This window comes from Herpailurus yagouaroundi, unplaced genomic scaffold (genome assembly GCF_014898765.1).
Source record: "Herpailurus yagouaroundi ecotype Mexico unplaced genomic scaffold, PumYag 165, whole genome shotgun sequence".
NCBI classification, from domain to species: domain Eukaryota; kingdom Metazoa; phylum Chordata; class Mammalia; order Carnivora; family Felidae; genus Herpailurus; species Herpailurus yagouaroundi.
The window spans coordinates 28,279,710-28,291,594 of NW_024412406.1; the positions used below are offsets into that span (position 1 = coordinate 28,279,710).

Consider the following 11,885-nt stretch of genomic DNA (forward strand, 5'->3'; position numbering starts at 1 on the left):
TTGAGAGGGAGAGAGAGAGACAGAGTGCAAGCGGCGGGAGGGGGGGGTGGGGGGGGGCGTGGTGGGCAGAGAGAGAGGGAGACACAGAACCCGAAGCAGGCTCCAGCCTCTGAGCCTGTCAGCACAGAGCCCGATGCAGGGCTCGAACCCAAGGACCATGAGATCATGAGCTCAGCCCAAATCAGATGCTTAACCAACTGAGCCACCCAGGCGCCCCTAGGAAAATTTGTTTTGAAAGAAAATGTTTTAAAAGATGTTGAAAATATTATTTAAAGCATAATAATTTAGAGTAATCTGCATAAAAATCTTGGGAGTCTTTTCAGAAAGGTTAATCAAACTGGTGTGGCTGACTACAGTGTGTTAACTTATGTTCCTTAAATAGGAGGATTCAAAAGATACCTTTTTACTCCTTCAATTTAAGAAATATATATTAAAGAATGCCTTTGAAAAACTTAAAGGCAATCGGTAGTAGACGTTTATTTATTTACTATTTACTTATTTATTATTTTTAAAATAGGAGAGAGCAGGGGCACCAGGCCGGCTCAGTTTGTAGAGCGTGCAACTCTCGATCTCAGGATCATTTAGTTGGAGCCCCACATTGGGGGTGGAGCCTACTTACAAAAATAAAAATATAATAAAAATAATAAAAATATTTAAAATAAGGGAGCATATACTTTCCGTAGTACTGAAGAACCTAAAAGCAAAGAAGGCACAGTTCATGTAGCAAAAGCCAAAACCCAAACCAAACAAGCAGAAATTAAGGAAATAATTAGGAGGTCTTACCAGGATTCAAAGAATATGCTGGAAGATTAAACTTACCAATCATCATCAAAACAACTGACCCACTGTAACTGGATTCTAATTCCCCATTTAGAGACAGACCGACCCTGGGCCAAAATCCGGCGTAATGCTATTTTCAGGAAGCTTACTAAGTATTTAAAAAATTAAGAACAAATAGACAGGCAAAGACATACGAGGCAAATGCAAATAATAATGTCTAAGTAGAATGGGAAACACAAGGCATTAAGTTAGAAAGAGTCATTTCACATTATTGAATTTAATCGAGAGCAAGTAATGGCCAGCAAATATTGCGTGCTCCCAGGCTCACGACAACAGCCACGATAAACTAGTATTATCCCCATTCCACACACAAGGAAACTGAGGCAGAGTGTGGCTAAGTGCCCGAGTTCACACTGGCAGGATGGGTACAGCCAGGCCTAGAGTGGGCATTCTGGTTCCAGACAGAAGAGCCTTCAAGCTTTGGTACAGAATACAACATACTAGAATACATAAGATAAAAGTCATTTTTTAAAGTTTGTTTGGGGGTGCCTGGGTGGCGCAGTCAGTTAAGCGTCCGACTTCAGCCAGGTCACGATCTCGCGGTCTGTGGGTTCGAGCCCCGCGTCGGGCTCTGGGCTGATGGCTCAGAGCCTGGAGCCTGTTTCAGATTCTGTGTCTCCCTCTCTCTCTGCCCCTCCCCCATTCATGCTCTGTCTCTCTCTGTCCCAAAAATAAATAAAAACGTTGAAAAAAAAAAAAAAGTTTGTTTGTTTTAGTAATCTCTACACCCAACATGGGGCTTGAACTCACAACCTCCAGATCAAGAGTCACACGCTTTTCCAACTGAGCCAGCCAGGCGCCCTCAAGATAAAGGCTATTTTTAAACAAACTCATAAATTTTGCCAGATTTAAAAAAAGTTTTTATTTATTTATTTTTTTTACTAATTTCAGCATCCAGTGTGGGGTTCAAACTCATGACCCTGAGGTCAAGAGCCTCACACGCCTCCAGCTGAGCATGCCAGGTGCCCCAAATTGTGGAATATTTTAATATGCTTCCCAGACTTTGAGAAATCTGGGTAAGGATAAAGAAGATAAAGAATGGGGGAAAAAAAAAACCCACACACTTAAGTAACCTTTTAGGCTACTTGTTTTGTTTTCCCTTCAAAAATAAGCAATGTAATACAAGACCTATTTGAACACAACTTTTAGGGTATTTGTCTAGTATCTGTAATTATACAGGCATAATACCAAGAAAAAGTACTAGAATAGGGAAGTGAAAGTAAGTCAGTACAGGAACAAGAAGAGGTAATTTGGGGTGCCTGGGTGGCTTGGTCACTTAAGCATCCAGCTCTTGATTTTGGCTCGGGTCATGACCGCGTGGTCATGAGTTTGAGCCCCAGGTCAGGCTCCACGCTGGCAGGGCAGAACATGCTTGGAATTCTCTTTCCTTCTTTCTCTGCCCCTCTCCTGCTTTCTCTCTCTCTCAAAATAAATAAATAAACTTAAAAAAAAAGAGAATTTAAAAATCTGACACCATGGAAAGTAATTTACATGTTTTCTTCCCGACTTTCCCCCCCCCAAAATACTTAAAACAGTCATACATTAGCTGAAGTATAAATTTATAGTTAAGAAAAAAACAGACCTTTAGAACTTTCCTGAAAACCAAACATGTGTGTGTTTCACTATGGTCTTTTTACTGTTTTTTTTTAAATGTTTATTCATTTTTTTGAGAGAGAGACACACACACAAAGCACAAATGGGGGAGGGGGGCAGAGAGAGAGGGAGACACAGAGTCCGAAGCAGGCTCCAGGCTCTGAGCTGTCAGCACAGAGCCCGACGCGGGGCTCAAACCCACGAACCGCGAGATCAGGACCTGAGCCGAAATCGGATGCTTAACTGACTGAGCCACCCAGAAGCCCCTCACTATGGTCTTTTTAAAAGTCTGCTTTATGAAAATAGGATAACGTCATGTTTAGTCAAGAAGCATCGATTTATATTTGTGATTAGCAGGGATGAGATTAATAACGGAACTAATTTTTCTCCCTGTCACATAATGAATTCTGCAGAGAGAAAATGTGGTGCCACATTATGATTTGATGTTATTAAGTTGCAGTTAGAGGAACTGTGTGTTACAGTGCAAAAAACTCAAAATGACAAGGCTAGCATTCTGTCAATTTGGTAAGCTAAACAATAATGAGACTTTACCTTTCTTCACAGGTTGGAAGGTCTTCTCGTCTGAGCTCATGGGAGGCCCTCCTGGGTCTCTGTTCTTCTTGGTTTCTAACAGTAAGACTGCATGAAACAGGACATTTAAATGTCACTTGAGATCATTCTGTATCAAGGAATATGTTAAAAGTTTTATTTTTAAGTAATCTCTACACCCGTGGGGCTTGAACCCACAACTCCCAAGATTAAGAGTTGTATGCTCTATTGACTGAGCCAGTCAGACATATCAAAGAGTATATTTAAAAAAAATTTTTTTAATGTCTATTTATTTTTGAGAGAGAGAGAGAGACAGAGAGAGAGAGAGACAGAGTGCGAGCGGGGGAGGGGCAGAGAGAGAAGGAGACACAGAATGTGAAGCAGGCTCCAGGCTCTGAGCTGTCAGCACAGATCCCTACATGGGGCTCGAACTCACAAACCGTGAGATCATGACCTGAGCTGAAGTTGGATCCTTAACTGACTGAGCCACCCAGGCGCCCCCTCAAAACATATATTATTAAATTTTTTTTTAATGTTTATTATTTGTTTTTGAAGGAGGGAGGGAGAGAGAGAGAGAGCACAAGTGGGGTAGGGTCAGAGAGAGAGGGAGAGCCAGAATCCGAAGCAGGCTCCAGGCTCTGAGCTGTCAGCACAGAGCCCGACACGGGGCTCGAACTCACGAACCGTGAAATCATGACCTGAGCTGAAGTCGGATGTTTAACTGAGCCACCCAGGTGCCCCCATGAATATTTTAAAGAACTCCAGGTTACCAAGTAGAATTTCTTTCTTTTCTTGAAAAAGACTGACCCAGATTGGTTTCCTTAAGAAAACCAAAAGTATGATGCTAAAGTATTAGCAAAATCAATGATCATATTGTGGTCTACACTAGTTGAGGGAGAGTTTATGTTTAGAATAGTTATTTTCATAAAAACATGTCCATTAGAAAGTAATAAAAAAGGTCACGTTATCAGGATGTTTTGGGTTTTCATTTCATTTTTGCACCTTGAAAAAAAGTGTATGTTCTCCAGTCAAAATGGAGGTTTTAGATCTTCATAGGCACAAATACAAAAGTGTTGGAGAAAACCAGGAAAGCATACAATCAAAGTTTATTATCTTCCACGAGATTTTAAATTTCCTTATATCCTACACATTTTTTTTTTGTAAATTTATTCCAGTTATTTTTGTTGTTACTGCAAATGCAATGTTCAATTCCACCTAATCTCCTAACTGGTTACTGTTTGTACATATCAACTGATATGTACTGTTTGTACATATCAACTTTCTTTTTTTTAAGTGTTTATTTATTTTGAGCGAGAGAGCGTGTGCAAGAGAGAGCGCACAAGTGGGAGAGAGGCAGAGAGAGAGAGAGAGGGAGAGAGAATTCCAAGCAGGCTCCGAGCTATTGGTAGAGAGCCCAGCGTGTGGCTCAAACCCATGAACAGCGAGATCATGACCTGAGCCGAAGTCAACGGTCGGACGCTTCACTGACTGAGCCACCCAGGCACGCCAAGGCTCTTACTTTCTTAATAGCTTTATTGAACCATCGTTGACACATCATAAAGTTACTTGTTTAAAGTGCACAACTCAGTTGTTTGCGGCATAATCAGAAGGTTGTGCAACCATCACTCCAGAAGGAAGCCCCATGTAGCAACCCCTCCTCATTAGCCCCCACATCCCACGTCCTCCGGCCCTGGACATGTGCTACCCTATGTCCTGTCTCTCTAGATACCCCTCTTTTGAATGATACAGCATGTTGTCTTTGGTGACTGCCTTGTTTTCACCTGGCATGTTTTCACGGTTCCTTCATGTTGTAACGGGTATGAGTACTTCATGCCTTTTGCAGCTTAACCACCTTCCGCTGTGTGGTCATATGAAGTTTGCTACCCATCAATCAGTTGATGAGTATCTAGGTTATCTGCCCTTTTTGGCCACTATAAATATTGCCACTGCACACATTCTGTGGATGTTTGTTTTTCTCTCTTGGGTAGATACTTAAGGATGGAAATGCTCTCATATGGTAACTCCGTTTTTAACATTTTGAAGAGGTCCCAAACTCTTTTCCAAAGTAGCAGCACCATTTTGCATTCCTACCGGCAATGTTGGAGGGACCCCGTTTCTCCACATCCTTGCCAACACTTGTAACTGTCTGTCCTTTTTATTCTCGCCAGTTCAGGGGGTATGAAGCGGTATCTCATTGCGGTTTTGCTTTGCCTTTTGCTAAATGGCTAATGACATTGAGTATTTTTTCCTGTATCTATTAGTTATTTGTACGTTTTCTTTGGAGACCTGTGTACTCGGATCTTGTGCCTGCCTTTAACTTGGTTTATTTTTTAGGGGCGCCTGGGTGGCTCAGTCGGTTGAGGTCCGACTTCGGCTTAGGTCATGATCTCACGGTTCGTGAGTTCGAGCCCCGCACCAGGCTCTGTGCTGTCAGCAGAGTCTGCTTCAGATCTTCTGTCCCCCTCCTCCCTCTCTGCCTCTCCCCTACTGTGTCTCTCTCTCTCTCTCTCTCAAAATAAATAAACTTAAAAATATAAATTGGTTTGTTTTATTTTACTTTGGAATTGTTACGAGTTCTTTACATTCTGAAGGCTATTCTTTTTTCGCTAATTCTGTATCTTTCTACGATTTGAATTCTTTTGTGTTTGCATCAGCTGAGCAGTCATTCTCTTGGTATTTCCGAGCGTACTCTCGTATCTTCTGCAGATGGAGAGCCTTATCACTTCTCTTCTGGTTCTTAGGCCTCAGGTTGTTTTCTCTTGCCCAGCTGCATCAACTGATACTTAAAATCCGACGTTAAAACAGCAGGGGAGAACAGACATCCTCGCCTGGTTCTTGCTTTTGGGCAGGAATGCTTTCAGTTCCCTATTAATTTCAAAACGGGGGCGCTTGGCCGGCTCAGGGGCATGTGACTCTTGATCTCAGGGCTGTTGAGTTCAAGCCCCACGTTGGGGGTAGGGATTACTTCAAAATAAAATCTTTAAAACGTTTTTTCAAAATGGATTATTACCATTATTTCAGTTTGCTTTATCTGACTATTGCCACTGTACTATCTTTTCTATCCTCCTTATTAAATATCTTTCCTCTCCACTCTTTCTACCATTTTATAAAAGCAGTTCAGCCTACTTTCAGCACATCTGCTTTATGGATTTTCAGTAATGGCATGTGTGCGCGTAGCTCTGTTTTTCTTTAATGCAAAGTCATCAGACGCGCGGGACGCTCCCGCCTTGTTGCTTCCGCGATGCCAGTTTCAGTAAATAACGGTTTCTGAAAACAAAAACAAACTTAGGAGGCATCTGGAGGGTGTGCTGGCTCCAAGAGCGTTAGTACTGCTTGACTTACGCTTCTTTTGTTACGCAGAAAACATCACTACACAATGGGTACGAAAAATCCAGGAGGAACAGAAAGGATGAATTTGACACAAGGTTTCTAAGAGGCCCGGAAGTTATACTGTGAATTGAATGGCACAGGCTTCATTTAAGCTTTGATATTTTTTCCATGTCTCATTGTTTTTAGAAGTAGGAATATATATATATATATATATATATATATTTTTTTTTTTTTTTAACGTTTATTTATTTTGGGGACAGAGAGAGACAGAGCATGAACGGGGGAGGGGCAGAGAGAGAGGGAGACACAGAATCTGAAACAGGCTCCAGGCTCTGGGCCATCAGCCCAGAGCCCGACGCGGGGCTCGAACTCACGGACCGTGAGATCGTGACCTGAGCTGAAGTCGGACGCTCAACCGACCGAGCCACCCAGGCGCCCCAAGAAGTAGGAATATTTCTTAATGAGATAACGTGTTCCTAAAAAAGTGAGAGGTATATTTTGCGTCAGTTTTTAAACCTGAGTTTCTTGTTAACTGTCACAGTAGAACAAGCCAAGAAAACATTGCGGGTGGTTAAAACAGTTCCTCGCCACGTGGAAGAACTATTCAGTGAAACAAGTCCCATGGTTAGATACATTTTGGTAAATTTTTTAGTTCTGAAGAGGAAGAAATTCTTCAGTCTTCTAGAAGGGGAAAGAAAAAGTTTATGTTTTAGGGATCAAGCATCTGAATGGCTCCTTTCATAAAACGAAATGCCGTAAGGCCATGAAGCAGAATTCTGAGAGAATAACAAGGGCTTACAAAACATACTGACATTTACTCTTCTTAAAAATCGACTCTACTATGTATTAGCAACAGGGATAAATCGCAAGGGCGTGTTGGAAAAAAATCAAGGAGATTAAATATTGAGACACTTGAAGTTTGCTGTGTACTTTCTTCCGTCTCATTTCACCCGTCTACTCCAGAGAGAATACCATCCTGAATCTGTTCTCACTCCATTCATAGCTATGCTACTCTATGTATATAAATATAAATATATATAAATACAAAAACATATTTCAAATTTTGCAAAGGTATTATTATACGATATGCACTGCTTTACAATCTGCTTCCTATTTTTAATTTTTCCTCCAGCACATGAATTTAAATGCACTGCAAAATATTTACCCATTTTCCTGTTCGTGAACCTCATAGACATTTTCAGTTTTTGTCAAACGGATTCATGCTTCCATGAATCGTCTCATACGTGTCTCCTTTTGCATGTGAGCAAGAGTTTTTTTTTTTTAGGGTAGAGTGTTACATTTAGAAGGCTATGTATTTAGGGGCGCCTGGATGGCTCAGTCAGTTGACTGTCCGACTTTGGCTCAGGTCATGAGCTCACGGTTTGTGGGTTCGAGCCCCGCGTCGGGCTCTGTGTTGACAGCTCAGAGCCTGGAGCCTGCTTCTGATTCTCTGTCTCTCCCTTTCTCTCTGCCCCTCCCCTGCTTGCTCTCTCTCAAAAGTAAATAAACATAAAAAAAAATTAGAAGGCTATGTGTTTAACTTTCATATATCTGATCCTTGTTTGTAGGAGCACAAGTGGATTATGTTTCCTGTTTTATTTCATTTGCTTATTTTCCTTTTGGTCATTATGTTCTTATTTGTCTCCTGAAGTTCTTTCTCTATATGCTCTAGGTTTAATTTCTTTCTTTGTTAAATCCACTGTAATTATCTTCTCCCAGGATGTTCTATCTGCTCATTTTATTTCTGATATATTTTGTTAAACACATTTTAAAAACTGTTTTATCCAAATATAATTCATACACCATACAACCCCCAACTTCAGTGGTACCAGTCAGTGGTTTTAGTTTATTAATACAATTGTGCAGCCATCACCATGATTTCAGAACAGTTCATCATCACTGTTAAATGAAGCTCTGTATACATCAGCACTAACTCCCAACCCCCCCAGTCCTAGGCAACTGCTAATCTACTTTCTGTCTCTATTCTGGGCATTTCACGTAAATGGAATCATACAGTAAGTGGTCTTTTGTTTCTGGCTCCTTTCACCTAGCATCATCTTTTCAAGGTTTATCCATGTTTTAGCAGTTTTAATACTTTATTCCTTTGACGGTCAAATCCCATTCCACCGTATGGATATACACCACGCTTTGTTTATCCACTCGTTAGTTGACGGACATTTAGATTGCTTCCGGTTTGGGGCTAGTATTAATCACACTGCTATAAATATTCGTGTACAAGTCTTTGTGGGAAATAGATTTTTATTTCTCTTGTTAGGCACATTTTAACCTTTGAATGTGGCCAACTTAATGGATCTTTGAAAAAAGTAATTCTTCCCAGCGCCAAGATCACAAAGATATTATCCTATATTTTACTCTCGGCCTCTTACCTTTAGGCCTGTAACCATCTGGATGAGTTGATCTTGGTTTTTTGGTTTTTTGTGGTTTTTTTTGTTTTTTGGGGTAGGGAGAGACTGATTTTGTACGTGATGCAATACAGGAATATGAGTCTATTTTTGTGGATTTGGATACCAGGTAGGGTGACCAACTTTCCTGGTTTGCCTGGACTCGTGGGTTTTCTGGGATGTAGGGCTTTTCACTGCTAAAACCGAGACATCTCCGGCAACTGGGTTGAGCTGGTCACCCTAATACCAAGTATCTTGGGGTTTGCTGAATAGTTTATTCTCTCTTTTGTCAAAACCACTTTTGTCCTATGTTCGTAGTTTTCTGTATTTCTTTTGTCATCTTCCATTGGTGTGGAAACTACATGTTGTACTTCTGACTAATGAAGAATACCATTAATTTGGGAAGAAAATGTAACTTTGGTCTAAGTTACTTGGTGTGTCTACCATGCACATGGGATTATTTGCTTATGACTCTGGATTTATACTTTTTAGTGTTTGTTCATTTATTTTGGGGGAGAGAGAGTGCGAGCAGGGCAGAGGACGGAGAAAAGAGAAAGAGAGAATCCCAAGCAGGCTCTGCACCGTCGGTGCAGAACCCAGCGTGGGGCTCGAACTCACGAACTACAAGATCATGACTTGAACTGAAATCAAGAGTCAGACACTTAGCCGACTGAGCCACCCAGGTGCCCCTGTATTGGCACTTTTAAACGCACAATTAAATATGACATTTTATAGCTATATTTGATCAGTCTTGTGTCCATGATTGTTACTTGTTTCCCATGACTACCCTCTGGGTTCACTTTTTCTTCCTGAAGTATATCCTTCCTTATTTCTTTTAGGGAAGGTCTGAAGGTAGTTGGCTCTCTAGGCCTTTGTATGTCTGTATGACTGACTTTTTCATTTTCTTCCATTCTTTGAAGACACTGCTCTCTTATATTATTTTAGTCAAAGTTATAATTAACATACAGTGTTGTATCAGTTTCAGGTGCACAACTGAACAATTCAACACTGCTTCTCATTGCTCCCTTGTCTGTTAAATACACACACAATATGTGCCACGGAAGTGCTGGCTAGGGCGATGATGCCTATGTACGGCTTTATGATTTATTTGCCGTGGCCGGTGCCAGTAGAAACCTACTCTGGGACCTGTGGCCACCCGCTGTGTCTACTCCATCAGTCCCATACACTGTTCAGGCCATGGTCTCAGCCTTCCGTGTCCCTCTAAAGCAGCAGAGAAGGGAGGGGTGACGGGGTAAATGGGGGTCTCAGCCACACCAGGATATCCCTACACGTCTCTCGCACAATCAGCTTTAATTAGCTCACTGAAACTGATTAGCAGAGTGAAGGCTGGAAGGGGGGGCCTCAACGTAGTCCCTTCACCATTGGCAGGTATCCTCCCTGGATACCCACGTGTGGAGGGTGTGCCACCCGTGCTTCTCCTCCGGTTTCCAGCCGAGCCCTTTAGACGCCCCTTGGGGCTGAAGCCTTGCCTTGACCAAGCCAGACCGCTTGGCTCCTGCCAGCCCCATCTCCCCCATATTCCCACCTGCTGTATAGACCAACCACCCACCACCATGGTTCCATCAGTCCTTGGAGTGTCGTGTTGCCGGCTCCCATCTACCAGATCGGAACTTCCTGGAAGTTAACGCCGGCCCAAATCAAGCAAGAGCTCAAACTCTCCTGGACATTTAATTTCAGCCTCCACTGGCTTTACCCCAATTGTAACGGTCCTGTCACTGTTCTCGATCAGCTACACTGTCACCTGGTCGTCTTCTCCACTGGGGAGTGAGGTCTTGGCTCAACATAAATTTACAATAACTTAATTTCCAATAATTTTAATTGCCTAAAGTCAGGCACATATTTGGTGGGCAATAAGCACTTTTCATAGTCACGATTTCAGAAATGCCACCTAAAGTTCCTACGATTTCTAGGTGTAAATTGTATACACTTCTCCAGAACTTTAACAGGGACTCAAATGGTCAAGGATATTTTATATTCAAGTTGTGTCTCTCTCTTTTCAAGCAAACGCTGTGTATCTTCCTGTACCAGTAAGTTATCTTGTGTTTTTACGTTTTTCTCTCTGTTAAGCATAGATTTTGACATTTCTCTTTATTAAAAATTGAAGTTGATAAAAGAGAGGCAGAAGATAAAAATCCATGCTCTCTCTACTTAACCTTTTAGACCCACCATGACTTCGAACACTTCTACCAAGCCTTTATTACCAAGTAGAGTGCCTGAGTTCATTCCTTTCTAACCATCTAGTTACTGTTTTTGCCCCCAAAGTAATATTTTATCACCAACCGCCTTAGATTATTCTTTAGTTGTTTAACACACTAAACTGATTTCAGGGATTTGAATAGAAAGTCCCTTAAAAGCTAGGATACATGGCCCCTTAGTGTGTGTGTGTGTGTGTGTGTGTGTATGCATATGTGTGCATGTGTGTATGTATGTGTATATGTGCGTATGTGTGTGTGGCTCTGTGTGTGGATGTGTCTGTCTCTGTGTATGTGCGTGTATGTTTATATGCATGTATGTGTGTACATGCATGCATATGTGTATGCATGTGCATGTCTCTGTGTATATGTGTCTCTCTGTGTGTATGTGTATATGTATGTGCATGTGTATTTGTATATGTGTCTCTGTGTATATATGTGTATGTGTCTGTGTATATGCATGTATGTGCATACATGTATGCATGTATGTGCACATGTGCATGTGTTTATGTCTCTGTGTATGTGTGAGTGTGCATGTGTCTCTGTGTACGTGTATATATGTGTGTATATATCTGTGTATGTATGTATGTGCATATGTGTATGTGTATATGTGTCTGTATGTGTATCTCTGTATGTGTATGCATATGTGTGTGTGTGTCTCTATGAGTGTGTGTATGTGTGTGTATGTGTCTGTGTGTATATATATGTGTATGTGTGTGCATATGTATATATGTGTCTCTGTGTGTGTGCATATGTCTCTGTGTATATATGTGTGTGTATGTATCTGTGTATGTGTGTATATGAGTGCATGTGTGTGTGTATGTGTCTCTCTGTGTGTATGTGTGTATATATGTGTGTCTGTCTATGTGTGTGTATGTGTATATATGTATCTCTGTGTGTATGTATGTATGTATGTATGTATATGCATGTGTGTCCCTGTGTGTATGTATGTGTCCCT

General features: G+C 41.4%; 1 protein-coding gene across 4 annotated transcripts in view; it reads right to left on the reverse strand.

The window, feature by feature from the left end:
* The window catches only part of RGS20 (regulator of G protein signaling 20), an 84,962-nt gene that overhangs the window by 6,591 nt on the left and 66,486 nt on the right, over nucleotides 1-11,885 (reverse strand). For all 4 annotated transcript variants that reach the window (XM_040487790.1, XM_040487791.1, XM_040487792.1 and 1 more), the window contains one exon: nucleotides 2,986-3,072. In XM_040487790.1, the coding sequence (XP_040343724.1) occupies nucleotides 2,986-3,072 (87 nt within the window). The remainder of the gene's footprint in view (nucleotides 1-2,985; nucleotides 3,073-11,885) is intronic.